Source organism: Mchenga conophoros, linkage group LG23 (assembly GCF_057382185.1).
Source record: "Mchenga conophoros isolate Kocher_MC1m ecotype Shallow Benthic linkage group LG23, M_conophoros_male_GT1.1, whole genome shotgun sequence".
Lineage (NCBI taxonomy): Eukaryota > Metazoa > Chordata > Actinopteri > Cichliformes > Cichlidae > Mchenga > Mchenga conophoros.
Genome location: NC_140547.1, coordinates 46,103,246 through 46,127,881, shown reverse-complemented (window position 1 = coordinate 46,127,881; position 24,636 = coordinate 46,103,246). Strand labels below are relative to the sequence as shown.

The following is a 24,636-nucleotide window of genomic DNA, read 5'->3' as shown; positions in this document are numbered from 1 at the left end:
GGCCGTAGAGCTGGACGCTGCCCTTTGGCCATCATCGATACTCTCGCCCGAGATCGCACCGGGGCTAAAATATTCACCTGCTCAGCTGTTTTTGATCAGTTTGAGCCTGTGTGGTTTGATCAGGTGGAGGAACGATGTGATGCTATAAAGACATCATCTTGTCCAAATGAAGTTGTTCCAACACGTGTTTAAAAAGATTTTAAAGGTTGTCGGTTCCGACATCTTAGTGATTTTTAACAGCAGTCTTAGTTCAGGTGTTGTACAGCCTGTTTTAAACATGCTGTTGTACAGCCTGTACTAAAAACCTGATCTGGATCCTCTGTCCGCTCAAATTTCAGGCCTATTTCAAAGCTTCCCTTCCTGTCGAAGATTTTGTAAAAGATTATATTTGTTCAGCTGCAATCTGTTGTAAAGGTTTCAGTCTGGTTTTAAAGCTCTTCACAGCACTGAAACTGCACTTTGAAAAGTTCTTAATGATCTTTTATCAGCCACTGATCAGGAGACTCAGCTGTGCTTTTGGATCTGACCGCTGCCTTGACCACAGCATCTTGACCTCACCATTGGAGCATGGCGGCATCAAGGGCGCTCTATTAGACTAGTTCAGCTCTTTTATTAAATCGCATTATTACATTTGGGGCTTATATTTGACGGCAATTTGAAAAACAGCTGAGCTCAGTTGTACAGCGGTCTTTCTTCAAACTGAGGCTTTTATCTAAGGTGAGATAATTTATATCTTTTAAAAACCTTGAACGGGCGATCCACGTTTTCATGACGTCCCAGCTGGATTATTGTAACTCCTTATATGTTGGAGTTAGTGGGACCTGCCTGGCAAGACTGCAGCTGGTCCAGAAAGCTGCAGCTCGTCTTCTGACACAAGCTCAAAGACATTTATCGTCCCAACAACCACATATACGCTGGTCCCTCGCTGTAACACAGTTCACCTTTGGCGGCCTCGCTGTTTCGCTGATCTTTTTTGTGCAATTTTGCATGTTTTTGTTTTTTACAGCGCATTGTGTTCTGCGTCCTGATTGGCTGTAGACCATTGTCAGCCAATCTCGTGCCGTGTCTCCTGTACAGTACAGAATGTGTTCAAATTTACAGCAGTGTGACTCTGCAGTGCTGCACTGTATGTTTGTACGTTTTGTCCCAACAAACAACAATGATGACGAGACGTTTTGCACCTGTGGTAGCAGCCAAAGGCAGAGGAAGATGCTGACCATCATAGTTTCAACAAGGAGGCAAAAAGGTTGTAACTGTCCACAACAAGAACATCGTAAGGATGGAGTCAGCTTTGGCTTTGTGGCTCAGTGACCGCAGGAAAAAGAACATCGTGCTGGACACCAACATTATCTGCAGAAAAACTCAAAAGCTTTATGAAACTTTACCTGACAGCGAGGAGCCCAGGCCATGGACGAGTGCTCCTCACACAGAACCAAGCTCATTTAATGCCAGCAAAGGCTGATTTGACACATTTCAGAAACACTTTGCTTTCATTCTTTAATAATGAACTTATTTTTCTATGAAGGTTTGAACTTTGTTTAAACAAGAGAGAAAAGTGTGAAAATGTTCATGCCTGTCTGAGAAAAGTGTAGAAAGTGTGCAGTGAGGGTTTAACTGCCTTAAAACTTCTATAATACTTGTAAAACATAAAGCTGCTACTTCATTCTGAGACTTATTTTTAGAACGTAACTCGATAAACGAGCGACCGCAGTACTGTATTGTGTTTATTTTGAAAACTCTCAACAGGATCTTCAGATTTATTTTGAAAGCTTTATCTGGAAAACACAAACACATAAGCAGGAAACAAAGAGCGTGATATGAAACGATAGACGTTTTCATATGGTCATCATATATACATCGTTCTATCGAACAGCCCCAGCTCCTGCTGTCAGTCTCTGTAAATCTGCTCTGAAAACACATTTGTATTCACTGGCTTTTAATACAGCATGAGAGTTATTTGATATTTGATGTGTGATATTAATATTAGGAGTTATTTTAATCGTTATTTTGGATTCTTGTACAGCACTGTGGTCAACGCTGCTGCTGTAATTAATGTGCTATAAACACATAAACAATCTGCAGTTAAACATCCAAAACTAAAGATGTGATCGCTGCCTTTAGAAAATGTGCTGATGCACAAGATATCAGCTCCATTAAGGTGGAATGTGGCCGTGTTAGAAACATGTTGGAAGAAGTTTGAAGCTGAAACTGTGAAGCTGAGAGTGAAAGAGCTCCAGCGTCTGTCACAGGAAACTTTCTTATTTCCACACTGATGAAAGCATCAAGCTTTGATTTCCTGCTGCTTTTATTGAGTCACACTGTGAAACTGAGCCACAGCTGAACCAGCATCCCTGTACAGCAGACACTTACAGCGCTTGGCTGCTTCCATTGGACCCTCTGCACAGAGCTTCAGTTTCCTCTTCTGGTCCCAAAGTGCAGAACAACAAGGTTTCAAACAGCTTCGTTCCAGCAGCATCAGCCACAGACATGCAGAGAGAATCCTTTGGTTGTGTTGTGTGTTTGCATATCTGCTGTGTTGCTTTGTGAGGACGGATCATCTCCTGCAGCTCCAGATAAACAAGCTGGACCTGAACCTGGTAGCTTCACTTAGAAGACACTTGTGACGGGAACGTGTGAGAAGTTTTGTGCAGACAAGTGTGGATTTAGAGTGTGGGACGAGCTCTCCACAGTCTTTGTGGAGATCCACATTCTGCATACTGCCTGTGAGAAGCTGCAGACATTTGTCCTCCAAATCCACTGAGCAGCTGCTCGTGGTGGTATTAGCTTCATGTGTGCGTGTTAGCATGAAGCCTCAGTCACACTCTGCTGTGGACACGGTCACGGACAGCTGGACGCCTGATGGACGAGTCGTCCTTCCTGTTAAACTTCTTTGAGCATGAGAATAGCATGAGAAGCTCAGTGGACACTGTTCAGGGTTTTAACTCTCGCTTTCACTTCAGCTTCACCAACAACAGCACAAGCAGAGCAGCCCACTGCCTGCATGGCTGGGACAGCGCCCCCTGGTGACTGTAAACCACTACAACATGTAGACGGCCGTCTGCAGGCTGGATGTAGCACCACCGCAGAGACGTGCTGCAGCTCTGTTTAGTTACCCAGCTGACAGCAGAGGCTGTAGTTTACTGTTACCAACGTGGAAAACTGAAGCTTCATCAGCTGGAGCTACAGAGCTGGAGAACAAAGGAGACTGAGAGGCCAGAATGATGTGGGAGGAAACATCAAGAGCCTGTTTGAAAGGAGACACATGTGGATGCTGTGCCAGTCTGTGGTCTGTCAGAAGTCAGCTGAGTCACACTGCAAGAAGCTGCAGAATCTCAGAGGAGGAGATTTGGAAGTGTTTGTGGGACAAACTGGACTCAAAGAAAGAAGATGTTTGTGAAGTCTTTGGTGGAGGTGAGCAGTGTGAAGCAGAACACATGCAGATGAATCAGGAGGGAACAAACTGAGTGGGCGGAGCTGCCTGAGCCCCGCCCACACAGACACAGCTCCTCTCTGGAGCTAAACTTCTGCTTCATCTCCGCCTCTTTTCTTCATCCTCCACCTCTCTTTTCTCTTCTTCAGTGTTCTGCAGCCACGGAGCCTCACAGCCGTTAGCACGCCCATACCTGAGCAGCTAGCATTACCCAGCATGCCGTGCAGCAGTGTCAGTTTGTAAATGTGCAAGAATTCCTGCTCCAAACTGTTTCACAGATTGCTGTGTGCCGTGACCTTTGACCTGCTAAAGACAGTCAGCTGTGGATTATTCATTGTTGTGTCTGATACTTAGAACTGTGAGGAAGAAGCTACACAGTTAATCAGGGTCCCCTCTCTCTGAATCAGGAAAGGTGGGCAGGCCGCGTGTGGGCCGCGGGCCATACGTTGAATATCACTGTTTGAAATGTGAACATTGTTCTGCTGCAGTCAATGGACTAAACCAGAGAAGAAGAAAACAGACTTTACCATGAAGATCCTCAGTGTGGATCAGTATAATATCAGCCTGATGTCTGCAGTTTAGTGTCAGCACAACTTTCACATCATATTCATCTCAGCACAACTAAAACATGCTGACTGACCTCAGAGTTTCAAGTTTACATCCTGGACTCTCCAGGAAACCACACAGATGCTTCACTCCTGGATCCTGCAGCTTGTTGTTGAAGCTCAGGTCCAGCTCTCTCAGATGGGAGGGGTTGGACTTCAGTGCTGCTGCCAGATAATCACAGCTGATCTCTGACAAACCACAGTCCCTCAATCTGTATAAAGAATGAAAGATGTAAGTTTATTAGACAAAGAGCTTGAAATCATTCAGTGTTTCATCATCTGTTCTGAGCTGAAGAAGGTTCAGAATGTAGAAGTTTAGAAAATGGAAACTCCAAACAGCTGAAGCCAACAGGAAGCAGCTTCAAACAAACACAACAAGAGAAAAAACTCTGAATGTTTCACATTAAAGTCGTACATTTCTCATAAAAACAGGACAAAGACTTGAAAAAGTCGTGTTTTTCCTTCCAGGAACCACATGGCTTCACTTTTAAAGGTGAAGTGTGACAGAAATGGACATATTTGAAGTCCAACACCTTTTTCCAGTCACATTATTAAAGCAGACAAACTACAAGCTCATTTTCATTCCAACAAGTCATCTTCTGACCTGGACTAACAACACTGGTCTCTATGTGCAGCTGGCTGTGAGACCAGTGCTCAGGAAGCGTCTACAAAGTGCAACACTGAAAGAACATCACACACTCATTTGCTTTCAGCACTTTCACACAAACATCTACTGTCATTATTGTCACCAAACTCTGTGGATCCTTTATTGCAAATTCAAATGGGATCAAATGGTCAGACAAAAGAGGGTTATGAGGAAATATGATGAAATGTTGTGTATTAGCAGCAAGTTATTGAATCTTTTTCCTCAGAAACCAAACAAAATGATTGACAAACATGTTTTTACAAACTCAGTGTTGGACTTGGATCAGCAGGATAAGCTGATGTTTAAAGGCATTTGAGTCTCGCTGTATGAGAGTCCAGTTCTTACTCAATATTTATGGATGATGTTCTTTCAGTGTTGCACTTTGTAGACGCTCCCTGAGCCTCACAGCCAGCTGCACATGGACCAGCTGACATTACCCAGCATTAGAGGCGGCTGTAAAAAATTCATGTTCCCATTTAAATGGTTTTAATTTGAATAAAACGATGTTGATTCATTCAATCCTGAATCGATGTTTAATATAAATGTATTTTGCCAGAATCTCAGGTTAAAGCTCACAAACTATTTCAACAAGCAGCAAACAGCTAAAACAGTAAATGAGAGCAGCTAAACACACAAAGATGGAAACACAGAGCGTGGATCGTTCACTCCACGGCACGTACACGGACATGCCGTCGGAGCTGAAAGTGGACAGCTCACAGATCCTGAAGCTGCAGGTTTCATCTGTCTCCAACCAAAACTGAGTGAAGCAGCAGCAAAAGAAGATCCAAACTCTGCTTCACGTTTGATCAATATGCTCATGAATTCTCTCTGACTTTGGCTGTTCCTGCCTGCACAGCTCTCTCTCTCTCAGTGTACTCCAAGAACAGCTTCAAACATCTGTTTCTGCATCATTCACTGTTTATTAGCCACCAGTCTGCTGTTGTGTTCAGTGCTGTCGGCCTCTGACAGTAAAGCCTCATTTCTGCTGTTCCATGGAAACTTTTTAAAATGATGACAGATTACAAACTCTCAGCTGTGTCTGTAATCAAACCTCTGTAACTTTGCTTCACTTCAGCAGCATCAGCTCATGTTCACATGTTGCTTCATGGTTTGCTTCAGTTTTTGATCGACTGCAGAATATTTTGAAGGTTATCTGCTATAAAAAGCCAGAAGAGGAAAATCTGCTTCATGTGTTTCTGTTTGATCCTCAGTGACTTTGACACAAAGGCCTCTGCTGTGATGATCACACCTCTGATCAAGTCTCACAGTGTCACAACTGATAAATGATCAGAGTTAGAATATTTCTGACTGTCTGCTGTGTGCCGTGACCTTTGACCTGCTAAAGACAGTCAGCTGTGGATTATTCATTGTTGTGTCTGATACTTAGAACTGTGAGGAAGAAGCTACACAGTTAATCAGGGTCCCCTCTCTCTGAATCAGGAAAGGTGGGCAGGCCGCGTGTGGGCCGCGGGCCATACGTTGAGTATCACTGTTTGAAATGTGAACATTGTTCTGCTGCAGTCAATGGACTAAACCAGAGAAGAAGAAAACAGACTTTACCATGAAGATCCTCAGTGTGGATCAGTATAATATCAGCCTGATGTCTGCAGTTTAGTGTCAGCACAACTTTCACATCATATTCATCTCAGCACAACTAAAACATGCTGACTGACCTCAGAGTTTCAAGTTTACATCCTGGACTCTCCAGGAAACCACACAGATGCTTCACTCCTGGATCCTGCAGCTTGTTGTTGAAGCTCAGGTCCAGCTCTCTCAGATGGGAGGGGTTGGACTTCAGTGCTGCTGCCAGATAATCACAGCTGATCTCTGACAAACCACAGTCCCACAATCTGTATAAAGAATGAAAGATGTAAGTTTATTAGACAAAGTGCTTGAAATCATTCAGTGTTTCATCATCTGTTCAGAGCTGAAGAAGGTTCAGAATGTAGAAGTTTAGAAAATGGAAACTCCAAACAGCTGAAGCCAACAGGAAGCAGCTTCAAACAAACACAACAAGAGAAAAAACTCTGAATGTTTCACATTAAAGTCGTACATTTCTCATAAAAACAGGACAAAGACTTGAAAAAGTCGTGTTTTTCCTTCCAGGAACCACATGGCTTCACTTTTAAAGGTGAAGTGTGACAGAAATGGACATATTTGAAGTCCAACACCTTTTTCCAGTCACATTATTAAAGCAGACAAACTACAAGCTCATTTTCATTCCAACAAGTCATCTTCTGACCTGGACTAACAACACTGGTCTCTATGTGCAGCTGGCTGTGAGACCAGTGCTCAGGGAGCGTCTACAAAGTGCAACACTGAAAGAACATCACACACTCATTTGCTTCCAGCACTTTCACACAAACATCTACTGTCATTATTGTCACCAAACTCTGTGGATCCTTTATTGCAAATTCAAATGGGATCAAATGGTCAGACAAAAGAGGGTTATGAGGAAATATGATGAAATGTTGTGTATTAGCAGCAAGTTATTGAATCTTTTTCCTCAGAAACCAAACAAAATGATTGACAAACATGTTTTTACAAACTCAGTGTTGGACTTGGATCAGCAGGATAAGCTGATGTTTAAAGACATTTGAGTCTCGCTGTATGAGAGTCCAGTTCTTACTCAATATTTATGGATGATGTTCTTTCAGTGTTGCACTTTGTAGACGCTCCCTGAGCCTCACAGCCAGCTGCACATGGACCAGCTGACATTACCCAGCATTAGAGGCGGCTGTAAAAAATTCATGTTCCCATTTAAATGGTTTTAATTTGAATAAAACGATGTTGATTCATTCAATCCTGAATCGATGTTTAATATAAATGTATTTTGCCAGAATCTCAGGTTAAAGCTCACAAACTATTTCAACAAGCAGCAAACAGCTAAAACAGTAAATGAGAGCAGCTAAACACACAAAGATGGAAACACAGAGCGTGGATTGTTCACTCGACGGCACGTACACGGACACGCCGTCGGGGCTGAAAGTGGACAGCTCACAGATCCTGAAGCTGCAGGTTTCATCTGTCTCCAACCAAAACTGAGTGAAGCAGCAGCAAAAGAAGATCCAAACTCTGCTTCACGTTTGATCAATATGCTCATGAATTCTCTCTGACTTTGGCTGTTCCTGCCTGCACAGCTCTCTCTCTCTCAGTGTACTCCAAGAACAGCTTCAAACATCTGTTTCTGCATCATTCACTGTTTATTAGCCACCAGTCTGCTGTTGTGTTCAGTGCTGTCGGCCTCTGACAGTAAAGCCTCATTTCTGCTGTTCCATGGAAACTTTTTAAAATGATGACAGATTACAAACTCTCAGCTGTGTCTGTAATCAAACCTCTGTAACTTTGCTTCACTTCAGCAGCATCAGCTCATGTTCACATGTTGCTTCATGGTTTGCTTCAGTTTTTGATCGACTGCAGAATATTTTGAAGGTTATCTGCTATAAAAAGCCAGAAGAGGAAAATCTGCTTCATGTGTTTCTGTTTGATCCTCAGTGACTTTGACACAAAGGCCTCTGCTGTGATGATCACACCTCTGATCAAGTCTCACAGTGTCACAACTGATAAATGATCAGAGTTAGAATATTTCTGACTGTCTGCTGTGTGCCGTGACCTTTGACCCTCTAAAGACAGTCAGCTGTGGATTATTCATTGTTGTGTCTGATACTTAGAACTGTGAGGAAGAAGCTACACAGTTAATCAGGGTCCCCTCTCTCTGAATCAGGAAAGGTGGGCAGGCCGCGTGTGGGCCGCGGGCCATACGTTGAGTATCACTGTTTGAAATGTGAACATTGTTCTGCTGCAGTCAATGGACTAAACCAGAGAAGAAGAAAACAGACTTTACCATGAAGATCCTCAGTGTGGATCAGTATAATATCAGCCTGATGTCTGCAGTTTAGTGTCAGCACAACTTTCACATCATATTCATCTCAGCACAACTAAAACATGCTGACTGACCTCAGAGTTTCAAGTTTACATCCTGGACTCTCCAGGAAACCACACAGATGCTTCACTCCTGGATCCTGCAGCTTGTTGTTGGAGCTCAGGTCCAGCTGTCTCAGATGGGAGGGGTTGGACTTCAGTGCTGCTGCCAGATAATCACAGCTGATCTCTGACAAACCACAGTCCCACAATCTGTATAAAGAATGAAAGATGTAAGTTTATTAGACAAAGTGCTTGAAATCATTCAGTGTTTCATCATCTGTTCAGAGCTGAAGAAGGTTCAGAATGTAGAAGTTTAGAAAATGGAAACTCCAAACAGCTGAAGCCAACAGGAAGCAGCTTCAAACAAACACAACAAGAGAAAAAACTCTGAATGTTTCACATTAAAGTCGTACATTTCTCATAAAAACAGGACAAAGACTTGAAAAAGTCGTGTTTTTCCTTCCAGGAACCACATGGCTTCACTTTTAAAGGTGAAGTGTGACAGAAATGGACATATTTGAAGTCCAACACCTTTTTCCAGTCACATTATTAAAGCAGACAAACTACAAGCTCATTTTCATTCCAACAAGTCATCTTCTGACCTGGACTAACAACACTGGTCTCTATGTGCAGCTGGCTGTGAGACCAGTGCTCAGGGAGCGTCTACAAAGTGCAACACTGAAAGAACATCACACACTCATTTGCTTCCAGCACTTTCACACAAACATCTACTGTCATTATTGTCACCAAACTCTGTGGATCCTTTATTGCAAATTCAAATGGGATCAAATGGTCAGACAAAAGAGGGTTATGAGGAAATATGATGAAATGTTGTGTATTAGCAGCAAGTTATTGAATCTTTTTCCTCAGAAACCAAACAAAATGATTGACAAACATGTTTTTACAAACTCAGTGTTGGACTTGGATCAGCAGGATAAGCTGATGTTTAAAGACATTTGAGTCTCGCTGTATGAGAGTCCAGTTCTTACTCAATATTTATGGATGATGTTCTTTCAGTGTTGCACTTTGTAGACGCTCCCTGAGCCTCACAGCCAGCTGCACATGGACCAGCTGACATTACCCAGCATTAGAGGCGGCTGTAAAAAATTCATGTTCCCATTTAAATGGTTTTAATTTGAATAAAACGATGTTGATTCATTCAATCCTGAATCGATGTTTAATATAAATGTATTTTGCCAGAATCTCAGGTTAAAGCTCACAAACTATTTCAACAAGCAGCAAACAGCTAAAACAGTAAATGAGAGCAGCTAAACACACAAAGATGGAAACACAGAGCGTGGATCGTTCACTCGACGGCACGTACACGGACACGCCGTCGGGGCTGAAAGTGGACAGCTCACAGATCCTGAAGCTGCAGGTTTCATCTGTCTCCAACCAAAACTGAGTGAAGCAGCAGCAAAAGAAGATCCAAACTCTGCTTCACGTTTGATCAATATGCTCATGAATTCTCTCTGACTTTGGCTGTTCCTGCCTGCACAGCTCTCTCTCTCTCAGTGTACTCCAAGAACAGCTTCAAACATCTGTTTCTGCATCATTCACTGTTTATTAGCCACCAGTCTGCTGTTGTGTTCAGTGCTGTCGGCCTCTGACAGTAAAGCCTCATTTCTGCTGTTCCATGGAAACTTTTTAAAATGATGACAGATTACAAACTCTCAGCTGTGTCTGTAATCAAACCTCTGTAACTTTGCTTCACTTCAGCAGCATCAGCTCATGTTCACATGTTGCTTCATGGTTTGCTTCAGTTTTTGATCGACTGCAGAATATTTTGAAGGTTATCTGCTATAAAAAGCCAGAAGAGGAAAATCTGCTTCATGTGTTTCTGTTTGATCCTCAGTGACTTTGACACAAAGGCCTCTGCTGTGATGATCACACCTCTGATCAAGTCTCACAGTGTCACAACTGATAAATGATCAGAGTTAGAATATTTCTGACTGTCTGCTGTGTGCCGTGACCTTTGACCCTCTAAAGACAGTCAGCTGTGGATTATTCATTGTTGTGTCTGATACTTAGAACTGTGAGGAAGAAGCTACACAGTTAATCAGGGTCCCCTCTCTCTGAATCAGGAAAGGTGGGCAGGCCGCGTGTGGGCCGCGGGCCATACGTTGAGTATCACTGTTTGAAATGTGAACATTGTTCTGCTGCAGTCAATGGACTAAACCAGAGAAGAAGAAAACAGACTTTACCATGAAGATCCTCAGTGTGGATCAGTATAATATCAGCCTGATGTCTGCAGTTTAGTGTCAGCACAACTTTCACATCATATTCATCTCAGCACAACTAAAACATGCTGACTGACCTCAGAGTTTCAAGTTTACATCCTGGACTCTCCAGGAAACCACACAGATGCTTCACTCCTGGATCCTGCAGCTTGTTGTTGGAGCTCAGGTCCAGCTGTCTCAGATGGGAGGGGTTGGACTTCAGTGCTGCTGCCAGATAATCACAGCTGATCTCTGACAAACCACAGCTCCACAATCTGTATAAAGAATGAAAGATGTAAGTTTATTAGACAAAGTGCTTGAAATCATTCAGTGTTTCATCATCTGTTCAGAGCTGAAGAAGGTTCAGAATGTAGAAGTTTAGAAAATGGAAACTCCAAACAGCTGAAGCCAACAGGAAGCAGCTTCAAACAAACACAACAAGAGAAAAAACTCTGAATGTTTCACATTAAAGTCGTACATTTCTCATAAAAACAGGACAAAGACTTGAAAAAGTCGTGTTTTTCCTTCCAGGAACCACATGGCTTCACTTTTAAAGGTGAAGTGTGACAGAAATGGACATATTTGAAGTCCAACACCTTTTTCCAGTCACATTATTAAAGCAGACAAACTACAAGCTCATTTTCATTCCAACAAGTCATCTTCTGACCTGGACTAACAACACTGGTCTCTATGTGCAGCTGGCTGTGAGACCAGTGCTCAGGGAGCGTCTACAAAGTGCAACACTGAAAGAACATCACACACTCATTTGCTTCCAGCACTTTCACACAAACATCTACTGTCATTATTGTCACCAAACTCTGTGGATCCTTTATTGCAAATTCAAATGGGATCAAATGGTCAGACAAAAGAGGGTTATGAGGAAATATGATGAAATGTTGTGTATTAGCAGCAAGTTATTGAATCTTTTTCCTCAGAAACCAAACAAAATGATTGACAAACATGTTTTTACAAACTCAGTGTTGGACTTGGATCAGCAGGATAAGCTGATGTTTAAAGGCATTTGAGTCTCGCTGTATGAGAGTCCAGTTCTTACTCAATATTTATGGATGATGTTCTTTCAGTGTTGCACTTTGTAGACGCTCCCTGAGCCTCACAGCCAGCTGCACATGGACCAGCTGACATTACCCAGCATTAGAGGCGGCTGTAAAAAATTCATGTTCCCATTTAAATGGTTTTAATTTGAATAAAACGATGTTGATTCATTCAATCCTGAATCGATGTTTAATATAAATGTATTTTGCCAGAATCTCAGGTTAAAGCTCACAAACTATTTCAACAAGCAGCAAACAGCTAAAACAGTAAATGAGAGCAGCTAAACACACAAAGATGGAAACACAGAGCGTGGATCGTTCACTCGACGGCACGTACACGGACACGCCGTCGGGGCTGAAAGTGGACAGCTCACAGATCCTGAAGCTGCAGGTTTCATCTGTCTCCAACCAAAACTGAGTGAAGCAGCAGCAAAAGAAGATCCAAACTCTGCTTCACGTTTGATCAATATGCTCATGAATTCTCTCTGACTTTGGCTGTTCCTGCCTGCACAGCTCTCTCTCTCTCAGTGTACTCCAAGAACAGCTTCAAACATCTGTTTCTGCATCATTCACTGTTTATTAGCCACCAGTCTGCTGTTGTGTTCAGTGCTGTCGGCCTCTGACAGTAAAGCCTCATTTCTGCTGTTCCATGGAAACTTTTTAAAATGATGACAGATTACAAACTCTCAGCTGTGTCTGTAATCAAACCTCTGTAACTTTGCTTCACTTCAGCAGCATCAGCTCATGTTCACATGTTGCTTCATGGTTTGCTTCAGTTTTTGATCGACTGCAGAATATTTTGAAGGTTATCTGCTATAAAAAGCCAGAAGAGGAAAATCTGCTTCATGTGTTTCTGTTTGATCCTCAGTGACTTTGACACAAAGGCCTCTGCTGTGATGATCACACCTCTGATCAAGTCTCACAGTGTCACAACTGATAAATGATCAGAGTTAGAATATTTCTGACTGTCTGCTGTGTGCCGTGACCTTTGACCCTCTAAAGACAGTCAGCTGTGGATTATTCATTGTTGTGTCTGATACTTAGAACTGTGAGGAAGAAGCTACACAGTTAATCAGGGTCCCCTCTCTCTGAATCAGGAAAGGTGGGCAGGCCGCGTGTGGGCCGCGGGCCATACGTTGAGTATCACTGTTTGAAATGTGAACATTGTTCTGCTGCAGTCAATGGACTAAACCAGAGAAGAAGAAAACAGACTTTACCATGAAGATCCTCAGTGTGGATCAGTATAATATCAGCCTGATGTCTGCAGTTTAGTGTCAGCACAACTTTCACATCATATTCATCTCAGCACAACTAAAACATGCTGACTGACCTCAGAGTTTCAAGTTTACATCCTGGACTCTCCAGGAAACCACACAGATGCTTCACTCCTGGATCCTGCAGCTTGTTGTTGGAGCTCAGGTCCAGCTGTCTCAGATGGGAGGGGTTGGACTTCAGTGCTGCTGCCAGATAATCACAGCTGATCTCTGACAAACCACAGCTCCACAATCTGTATAAAGAATGAAAGATGTAAGTTTATTAGACAAAGTGCTTGAAATCATTCAGTGTTTCATCATCTGTTCAGAGCTGAAGAAGGTTCAGAATGCAGAAGTTTAGAAAATGGAAACTCCAAACAGCTGAAGCCAACAGGAAGCAGCTTCAAACAAACACAACAAGAGAAAAAACTCTGAATGTTTCACATTAAAGTCGTACATTTCTCATAAAAACAGGACAAAGACTTGAAAAAGTCGTGTTTTTCCTTCCAGGAACCACATGGCTTCACTTTTAAAGGTGAAGTGTGACAGAAATGGACATATTTGAAGTCCAACACCTTTTTCCAGTCACATTATTAAAGCAGACAAACTACAAGCTCATTTTCATTCCAACAAGTCATCTTCTGACCTGGACTAACAACACTGGTCTCTATGTGCAGCTGGCTGTGAGACCAGTGCTCAGGGAGCGTCTACAAAGTGCAACACTGAAAGAACATCACACACTCATTTGCTTTCAGCACTTTCACACAAACATCTACTGTCATTATTGTCACCAAACTCTGTGGATCCTTTATTGCAAATTCAAATGGGATCAAATGGTCAGACAAAAGAGGGTTATGAGGAAATATGATGAAATGTTGTGTATTAGCAGCAAGTTATTGAATCTTTTTCCTCAGAAACCAAACAAAATGATTGACAAACATGTTTTTACAAACTCAGTGTTGGACTTGGATCAGCAGGATAAGCTGATGTTTAAAGGCATTTGAGTCTCGCTGTATGAGAGTCCAGTTCTTACTCAATATTTATGGATGATGTTCTTTCAGTGTTGCACTTTGTAGACGCTCCCTGAGCCTCACAGCCAGCTGCACATGGACCAGCTGACATTACCCAGCATTAGAGGCGGCTGTAAAAAATTCATGTTCCCATTTAAATGGTTTTAATTTGAATAAAACGATGTTGATTCATTCAATCCTGAATCGATGTTTAATATAAATGTATTTTGCCATGCCATGTTCACATGTTGATTCATGGTTTTCATGGTTGATTTACCTAATTTTTTCAAAAATGACCTCTGATAGGAAAGTCTCATTTCTGCTGCTCAACACTGAAGAAATGTAAACTTTTCAAAATGATGACAAATTGGAAAACACCTAAACCCAGGAGATGTAACCCTTCTCTCTGGGGCGGAGGCAAGCGGACCACCTCTTTGATTAGAGCTGTGTCTCTAATCAAAGCAGAGATGGAACGATGCCACTTTTTTTTTTAATATCTTGCTGCATTTTGTATAAGTTCATACTCAAGTTTAAAAAATCTAAACACTAAAGCTGTTCTGTTATACCTGTCTGCAAAAACACATTGCAGCCAAAACATTAGACAATACTGATCTTTGTATTTAAACTTTTTTCAGAACTTTAAATCTAAGTATTTAAAGTAATATTCAAAAGTCATTTAAATCAGTCTGATGCAGACTTCAAAAACTCTGGTTGTGAATAAAAGAAGTGCAACATCAGCACAAAATAATGTTTCTATTGAACAACTAACACAAACAGGTTGTAGAATGGAGCCTTTTCTACTCACAGCTGAACAGAAACAACATCCAGAGTGGAAAACAGTGCAAATAACTGCAAACAGGCTTCATGACACTCATGTTTGATCAGATTCACTCCCTGCTCTCACACACCAACTCCAGACCTGCATTCATCTTTTCCCTCTGAACCCCCCAAACATACAAACCCTGAGACACTACCATTGCCCTTTCACTGACTGCCCCACTCCACCATTTGACCCTTAGAACTGAAGACGCTTCTCTCATAAGAGGTGAAACATCTTCAAGGAAACTTAAAGAAGTCCAGACGCTTTTCTTTCCAAGCTCCTTAGACTACGGTGACCTGGATGTCTGAGAACCTTCACAGACTGATTTTACAAGAACAACTTGTGTCAAAAATCCCTAGCAGTGCCTCTCTGTCACACACACAAATCACAGTTACAAATTTAATAACTTAAAAAGTAAAAAGACCACTTTTGAGCCGTGTCTTTTTGGCCATAACGAATACCAAAAGAACCGGAATTTAATAACATTAAAACCAAACAATAAATGAGCAAAGTAGTGCATGATAAATATAGACAAATACAAAGTGCAATATAGAAACACTGGGTAAAAAGAAATGAACAATTAAAAAGGAGGATAAAAGATGTGAGCAGTAGTTAAACAGTAGAAATAAATATATAATAAACAAACAAAAATAGATAATAAATGAAAGCCAGGTCTGAAAGGTGAGTTTGGCTTTAAAAGCATGAAAACACACTGCTGTCTTCAGGAAGGCTGCTCCAGTAACAGAAAGTCATCTACATGTGGGTTTAGTTCTGACTTTAGGGACAAGTAAAAAAATAAAATAAAATAAAAACATCTGTCCAGACAACCTGACAGTCAAAAATATAAACTCAGGAACTTAAAAGGAAAATTGTGCTGACTTTGAACGTCCGCATCAAGATAAACTTACAGATTTAAGAGTCAAAAAGTGTCAAAACGTCTGTATCCTTACCTGAGAGTTTCAAGTTTACAGTCAGGACTCTTTAGTCCAACACACAGCAAATCCAATTCTGAATCCTGCAGCTTGTTCGAGCTCAGGTCCAGCTCTCTCAGATGATTGGATGGGGAGCTGAGAATTTCAGACAAAGCTTCAAAGCTTCTTTTTGAGAGTTTACAATCTCTCAGCCTGAGGAAGAATAACAATGGAGACATATTCTTTTATTCATCTAGCATTATTAAACATATTTGTTCATAGATTCACTTACAGCACTTTCTTGGATGCTTTGGCCACTGGCAGCAGCTTCAAAAATGCCTCCTCTGAACGGGAGTATTTCTCCAGGTCGAACTCATCCAGATCTGATGACAGTAAGATGAAGACCAGAGCCGACCACTGAGCAGGAGACAGTTGATCTGTGGAGAGACGTCCTGATCTCAGGGACTGTTGGATCTCCTCCACTAGAGAACGATCATCCAGTTCATTCAGACAGTGGAACAGGTTGATGCTTTTCTCTGCAGACAGTTTCCCACTGAGCTTCTTCTTGATGTAGTGAACTGTTTCCTGATTGGTCTGTGAGCTACTTCCTGTCTGTGTCAGCATGCATAGGAGATCCTGATTGGTCTGCAGTGAAAGACCCAGGAGGAAGCGGAGGAACAAGTCCAGGTGTCCATTTGGACTCTCTAAGGCTTTGTCCACAGCACTCTGGTAGAAGTCTTTTACAGTAAGTGTTTTCTGGAAGATTTTAAAGAGAGGAGATTGTTTCTTAAGCAGGTTGACTCCAGAGTTGATGAAGGTCAGATAGACATGAAGAGCAGCAAAGAACTCCTGAATGCTCAGATGGACGAAACAGTAAACAACGTTGTTGAACATGTGACACTCATCAGCTTTAAAGATCTGTGTGAACACTCCTGAGTACACTGAGGCTGCTCTGATATCGATGCCACACTCTGTCAGGTCTGATTCATAGAAGATCAGGTTTCCTTTCTGCAGCTGATCAAAGGCCAGTTTTCCCAGAGACTCAATGATCTTCCTGCACGACTCTGTCTCAGCTCCTCCATCATACTTGATGTCCTTCGTTTTTAGGTGAAATAGCACAAGGCGTAGGTAGAGCTCTGTGAGAGTCTTAGGCAGATCTTTGCTCTCTTTGTTCTTCATGACAAACTCCAGAACTGTAGCAGTGATCCAGCAGAAGACTGGGATGTGGCACATGATGTGGAGGCTTCGTGATGTCTTGATGTGGGAGATGATGCTGCTGGCCTGCTCCTCATCTCTGAATCTCTTCCTGAAGTACTCCTCCTTCTGTGGGTCAGTGAACCCTCTGACCTCTGTCACCACGCCAACACAGTCAGGAGGGATCTGATTGGCTGCTGCAGGTCGTGTGGTTATCCAGAGGCGAGCAGAGGGAAGCAGTTTCCCCCTGATGAGGTTTATCAGCAGCACATCCACTGAGGTGGACTTTCTAGGGTCAGTCAGGATTGTAGTTTTGTGGAAGTCCAGAGGAGGTCGACACTCATCCAGACCATCAAAGATGAACACAACCTGGAAGTCTTCAAAGATGTAGATTCCTGCTTTTTTGGTTTCAGTAAAGATGTGATGAACAAGTTCCACCAAGCTGAACTTTTCCTCTTTCAGCAGATTCAGCTCTCTGAAAGTGAATGGAAACATGAACTGGATGTCCTGGTTGGCTTTGTCTTCAGCCCAGTCCAGAGTGAACTTCTGTGTTAGGACTGTTTTCCCAATGCCAGCCACTCCCATTGTCAGCACTGTTCTGATTGGTTTATCTCTTCCAGGTGGGAGTTTAAAGATGTCTTCTTGTCTGATGGTTGTTTCTGGTCTGTCTGGTTTCCTGGATGCTGTTTCAATCTGTCTGACCTCATGTTCATCATTAACCTCTGCAGTCCCTCCCCCTGTGATATAGAGCTCTGTGTAGAACTGACTCAGGAGGGTCGGGTTTTCTGTTGTAGAAATCCCCTCGAGCACACACTGGAACTTCTTTTTCAATTTTGACTTGAGTTTGAGCTGACACTCAGTGAGAATCTCTGCATGAATAAACAGCAAATGACACAAATGAGAAAACTGCATTCTGGTTACTGTGGTTATGTGTTCAGTTCACTGGACTCTTGGTGTCATGATCCGGGTGAGTCTGAGTAACTTTCCACAGCATCAGCTCTCCTCGCCTGGGTGGAGCCCTCCTCACTCCTCCGTGCTCCTCACCTGTTGCCAATTACTCCGGCAGTATCTATGAGCAGCACTCACAATGAACCTTCTCCAGATTGTCTGCTTACCACAGTCAGTTCTCTGCCTCACATTTTGTCTTGTGCTCCTCAGCTTGTTTCGCGTAACCCTCTTTTCCTGTTCCCTAGTCGGCACCTGGATACATCTTCCAACTCTCGCCATAAGTCACGCCTCAGGATTCTGGCCTGCCACTGCTGGGAAAACTCACTCTTGCAAACTGCCATCCTCACCTGCCTGCCTCCCTGTGCACCCACATCTCACTCTGTACCCAGATTTAATTCATCTCCTCCTCCAGCTGATCTCCACCTGCAGCCACGTAACACCTCTTAGTTTTTAAATCTTGGACTCATTCACTACACTGTGGACCACTCTGATTATTATCTCCTTTGTTCCAGTGATCCTGGATAGTTTCTATTCGCCCGATTCTGCCCCTGTTGTTCCTTTGACCTGCCTCAGCTTATGTTCTGGCCTCAGCTCTGCACTTCTCATAATACCTCGCTTGCTGTTGAATTTAGCCGTGATTCAGCTTTCTCCGTCAAGAAATCTAGTAAAATACATTTCTGTTAAAAGTCACTCAGCCTCCGTTTTTTGGTTCTGTGCTTGACTCCATTCCTTTTCATGAGCCATTGAGCCCTGACACTTGGGTTATAACTGAGGGCAGGTTTTATAGAGACACATTTGATTTAATTATGTTTATTTATACAGCACCAAATCAATACTAGCAACATTTCACATATTACATAAACAACACTATGGAGCCAGTGATGAATAAATATGTAGAATAAATGAAAGAATTTCAAGTATAAAAGTTTTTTTTATTAATTCCTCCAAATAACAACAACAGTCACCCCAATGTGCTTTATATTGTAAGATAAAGAACCTACAATAATACAACAGAAAAAACCCCAACTATCTTTTTGGGTCCTGAAAACTGAAGGCTCTGCCTCCCATTCTACTTTTAAATACTCTGTGAACAACAAGTAGGCCTGCAGAGCGAGAGCGAAGTGCTCTAATAGGGGGATATGGTACTACAAGGTCATTAAGATAAGATGGGGCCTGATTATTTAAGACCTTGTATGTGAGGAGCAGGATTTTGAATTCAATTCTGGATTTAACAGGAAGTCGATACAGGAGAAATCTGCTCTCTCTTTCTAGTCCCTGTCAGGACTCTTGCTGCAGCATTTTGGATTAACTGAAGCCTTTTCAGCGAGTTTTTAGGACTTGCTGATAATAATGAATTACAGTCGTCCAGCCTTGACGTAATAAATGCATAAACTTGTCACGGCTGGGGCAGCAGTCGTGCGGTGGAGTTAAATGAGGACCCAAGTTGCAGACAGTGGTGGAGATGCGAGTGAGGTTTTATTTACAGTGAACAAACCAAGGTGAGGGCAGAACTAAACATAAACCTAAACTGGAAAAACTACAGTGGCTTGCAAAAGTATTCGGCCCCCTTGAACTTTTCCACATTTTGTCACATTACAGCCACAAACATGAATCAATGTTAGTGGAATTCCAGGTGAAAGACCAACACAAAGTGGTGCACACGTGAGAAGTGGAACGAAAATCATACATCATTCCAAACATTTTGTACAAATAAATAACTGCAAAGTGGGGTGTGCGTAATTATTCAGCCCCCTGAGTCAATACTTTGTAGAACCAGCTTTTGCTGCAGTTCCAGCTGCCAGTCTTTTAGGGTATGTCTCTACCAGCTTTGCACATCTACAGACTGAAATTCTTGCCCATTCTTCTTTGCAAAACAGCTCCAGCTCAGGCAGATTAGATGGGCAGCGTTTGTGAACAGCAGTTTTCAGATCTTGCCACAGATTCTGGATTGGATTTAGATCTGGACTTTGACTGGGCCGTTCTAACACATGGACATGTTTTGTTTTAAACCACTCCATTGTTGCCCTGGCTTTATGTTCAGGGTCGTTGTCCTGCTGGAAGGGGAACCTCCGCCCCAGTCTCAAGTCTTTTGCAGACTCCAAGAGGTTTTCTTCCAAGATTGCCCTGTATTTGGCTCCATCCATCTTCCCATCAACTCTGACCAGCTTCCCTGTCCCTGCTGAAGAGAAGCACCCCCAGAGCATGATGCTGCCACCACCATATTTGACAGTGGGGATGGTGTGTTCAGAGTCATGTGCAGTGTTAGTTTTCCACCACACATAGCGTTTTGCATTTTGAACAATAAGTTCCATTTTGGTCTCATCTGACCTGAGCACCTTCTTCCACATGTTTGCTGTGTCCCCCACATGGCTTGTGGCAAACTGCAAACGGGACTTCTTATGGTTTTCTGTTAACAATGGCTTTCTTCTTGCCACTCTTCCATAAAGGCCAACTTTGTGCAGTGCACGACTAATAATTCCCCCACCTGAGCTGTAGATCTCTGCAGCTCGTCCAGAGTCACCATGGGCCTCTTGGCTGCATTTCGGATCAGCACTCTCCTTGTTCGGCCTTGTTCGATTACACACAGGTGCACTCTATTTAGTCATTAGCACTCATCAGGCAACGTCTATGTGCAACTGACTGCACTCAAACCAAAGGGGGCTGAATAATTACGCACACCCCACTTTGCAGTTATTTATTTGTAAAAAATGTTTGGAGTCATGTATGATTCTCATTCCACTTCTCACGTGTGCACCGCTTTGTGTTGGTCTTTCACCTGGAATTCAAATAAAACTGATTCATGTTTGTGGCTGTAATGTGACAAAATGTGGAAAAGTTCAAGGGGGCCGAATACTTTTGCAAGCCACTGTAACAGACAAACCTGAAAACATAAGGACAGCGGGGAATACACAGAGATGACACAAAGAAGGCTGGATAGAGAGACGAGTAGTAACACTGATTAACACAGTAATGCAGACGACACAACGAGGAACACAGGCAGACACATACTATAAATACACACAAGGTAATGAGGGAATGACACACAGGAGGGGAGCACAGCTGATCCTAATTCACAAGACGAGACACAAACCTTCAAAGTAAAACAGGAAACAGACTGTTTTACAACACAAACTCGGGGACACGAACAGAACACAGAGGAAAGACACAGGTAGAGATCAACCTAAGAACTAATACAAAATCAGAATTAACACAAAGTACACAAGGTGATACCAAAAATGAAACAAAACGCTGAACGACCCAGGACCATGACAGAACTAGTTTTTCAGCATCACTCTGAGACAGGATATTTCTAACTTTAGAGATGTTGCACAAATGGAAGAAAGCAGTCTTGCATATTTGTTTAATATGTGCGTTGAAGGACATGTCCTGGTCAAAAATGACTCCAAGGTTCCTCACAGCGTTACTGGAGGCCAAGGTAATGCCATCCAGAGTAAGAATCTGCTTAGATACCATATTTCTAAGATTTTCAGGGCCGAGTACAATAACCTCAGTTTGATCTGAATTAAGAAGCAGAAAGTTAGCGACCATCCAGGTCTTTATGTCTTTAAGACGTTCCTGCAGTTTAACTAATTGGTGTGTGTTATCTGACTTCATGGACAGATGGAGCTGGGTATCATCTGCATAGCAGTGTAAATGTATGCTATGTCTTCTAATGATGCTGCCTAAGGGAAGCTTGGTAACTGGAGCGTTGCCAGCAGAAGGCTGAAGTGGAATCTCCAAGAAAGCTGCAGAAGAAAAAACATGAGCTGAAATGGTGGATTTCAGTCATATAAGGAGAACTGTGGCTTTCCTCCAACCTTTGACCAATCACCTTAGTGTCCTGTTTATAAACCATAATAAAAAGCATTTACTGTGGGGGCATTTTTTTGTTTGGGTCTCCAAACAGCAGAAAGAAATGGCAGCCATTTTTTTAAACTTTACCTTCAACTGGTAAATAGATTTAAGAGAAAGCACTTTGATCATATTTGTGACGTGTCCCAAACTGTTGTTGTCGCCTCATTTATGTTGATAAAACAGCTCTAAAACCAATCTGACAATATAAATCTGTAAAATGGGCAGAAAACCTGCTGCTGGTCCCATTTTAATCAAACCAACCCAAAGAGCAGATATTCATGTGTACACAGGAGGTTATTTGTGCAGATGCATAAAACATAAACTGTTGGCTTTCTGCAGTCTCTCACTCCTGAAAGTGTTGGCAAGTGCTTTGGATTTATTATTTATATGGATTTTAATGGCACCTGTGTAATGTTAACTAAGGTTTTTATTGTTTATGTATTTTTTGTTTAGTCATTCCCTGACTTACCTGTGGGTTCTGGGATGGTTTTATTTAAATTCTCCAACAGATCATTCCTGTTTATCCTCCCCAAAAGATTTTTAGTGACTTCAAAAGTGTTGATAGAGTAGGTATCAAACATCAGATCCACTATGTTCGTCCTCTCTGCATTCTCCAGTTCACTCTCTGGGATTGCTGGTAAACCTTCTACAGACCCGTTCTTCAGATGCCACTTAAATTCTTCAAAGTCATCACGTCCCAAATCCTTCAAAGTCCCCAGAAGGATTTCTTTAAGTGTCGTCATCTTTTACCCTGTAAGGACCCGATAAACAAAGACTGTAACAACAGCTGGAGAGGTAATTGTCTGATTTATCAGAATTTAACTTGATTCTAACAGCAGTTCATCACAATAAATTTCTAAGGCTCAGAATGCAACAAAATTGCACATGAAGAAGCACATAGAGAAGTATCCAAGTAACACTTTGCTACAATATAAAACAAACTATTATAAATAAAGAAAATATATAAACTAAATATATACACTACCCGTCAAACGTTTTAGAACAGCCCAATTTTTCCAGTGTTTTTGTCACGGTTTGCGAGCCGTGTGTAAATTATTAAAGGACCCTTTATGCAGGCAGCTCAGATGCAAGTGAGTTTATTCATCACATGGTGATACAAACAGAAATGGCGAAGGTGAGCATGGAAACTAAGCAAAAACCTAAACTGGGAAAACTAACAGTACACGAATATGAAGAATTACACGAAGGGAAGACGAAAACACGGAACACAAGGGGTGGGAGCAAAGCACCACAACACATCACTATATAGTAGTGATGGGTCCAGCAACACTGATGCACCGACGCTTGTATCAAGCTCACAGAGCGAAACCTGTATCGGTGCGTGTGTCGCTTTAAGAAAAAGTCACGTGATCGATACAGCTGCTGTATCGCTCATTACCAACGCGCTAAACTGTGTTTAAAAGGTACCGCATCTGCATCTGTCAATGGGATGAGTCGCCACCAAAAACCCCCCAAAAAACCAAAATTACTCTCGCAAAGATAAAAAAACAAAAAAAAAACATCTCTCCATAACAAAATTGAGCTTGAAAGAAAAAAAAAATGTTTCTGCTGTGTGGGATCATTTTGATCTTTTAACTGCAAATAAGGGAATAGTTTGTCTGTCTTTGTTTCAGTGTAATCTATCAGAATAGGAAAAACAGCAATGTGACTTGCAGTGTAAATTATTTATTTTCTATTCTGCTGAGCTTTGTTACACAATCAAAAGCACCTCCTCAGTGTTCAGGCATTACAGAACCAAACATGAAAATGAGGAGACAAACACACCGAGAATGAACACAGGTCGGCCTATATTGACACTGAACTGCTTTAACATCATTTTTTAATTAACATGCGTTTTATTATTTTGAAATCAAGCACCTAGGAAGTCTGTTCTGGACCATGCAGTCCTGAGTTTTATTATAACGGACTGCCAACCCCTTAGTATTGTGGAGAGTGTCGGAGAGAAACATTCCAAGATCAGAGGATCCTTTAACGTACTGGGGGAACAGGAAGACATCTTATCTGAACCTTTTCCACCTGGCTTTACAGTTTTTGTGTACCCCAGCTTCATCTGTGCCTCTGAATTTTCCAAAGCTGGGGAAATGCACCTTAGAACACACATGCATCAACACTACAATGAGCGGGCGGAGGGAGGTTTTGGAGTCTTCTCACACCCCCGTTCTCTGCGACAGGAACGTGCAGAGGGGGGGGGGCTAGAGGGGCTTGAGCACCCGCCCCTTTCCTCATGGGTGCCCAAGGTGCCCTTTTGTTGAGGCAACTATTTAAAAAAAAAAAGTATTATTTTTTTTAATGTGTGCGTGCGTGCGGAGTCCTGTCTGTGCCCTTCAACAATAATATTTAACTATTAATCACAGTTTTGCTAAATAAAAGGATCTGGCTTGCATCAGTCACATGATCACATTTAACCAATGATCGCCCTCGACGGCAGAACGCGCTGGTTACGAGCCGGGAACGAGCTCACAAAGAGCACGCGCATTTTTTGCGGTCCGGAGCTGTAAGAGAAACACAAGTTAACTCAGAGACACAGACTGATGCGACAAACCCAGTAAGTAGGTGTACAGCGTACACTGTAGTGTGTAGCACACAGGAGTATTAGCTTATTACGTACACGTTGGTAAGTTGTCTTGTGGCAATTTGACGAACTGAAACAAACGAGCGTGCTGTGTGTGCAACAGCGTGACAAACATTACCTGTCCTTTTATTAACTGCACAAGTAGTGCTGGTCACAGCTGCTGGCTACCTGTGTAA

The 24,636-nt window shown here is 42.3% G+C and overlaps 2 protein-coding genes across 2 annotated transcripts in view; both read right to left on the bottom strand.

Annotated features, from left to right (window-relative positions):
* The window catches only part of LOC146548142 (ribonuclease inhibitor-like), a 74,807-nt gene that overhangs the window by 17,424 nt on the left and 32,747 nt on the right, over positions 1–24,636 (bottom strand). The gene's annotated exons all lie outside the window — the stretch shown is intronic.
* LOC146548144 (NLR family CARD domain-containing protein 3-like) lies at positions 15,906–22,610 on the bottom strand. The gene is made up of 3 exons (XM_085266010.1): positions 22,337–22,610; positions 16,163–17,933; positions 15,906–16,083 (listed from the first exon to the last, which is right to left on the bottom strand). Exons 1-3 carry the CDS (start codon positions 22,608–22,610, stop codon positions 15,906–15,908), a joined length of 2,223 nt encoding a protein of 740 aa, XP_085122136.1.

Coding starts and splice junctions, on each gene's coding strand:
- LOC146548144 (XM_085266010.1), bottom strand. CDS start 22,610: ATGACGACACTTAAAGAAATCCTTCTGGGGACTTTGAAGGATTTGGGA. Junction 17,934..22,336: donor AACCATCCCAGAACCCACAG/GTAAGTCAGGGA, acceptor TTATTCATGCAG/AGATTCTCACTGAGTGTCAG. Junction 16,084..16,162: donor AAAGCATCCAAGAAAGTGCT/GTAAGTGAATCT, acceptor ATTCTTCCTCAG/GCTGAGAGATTGTAAACTCT.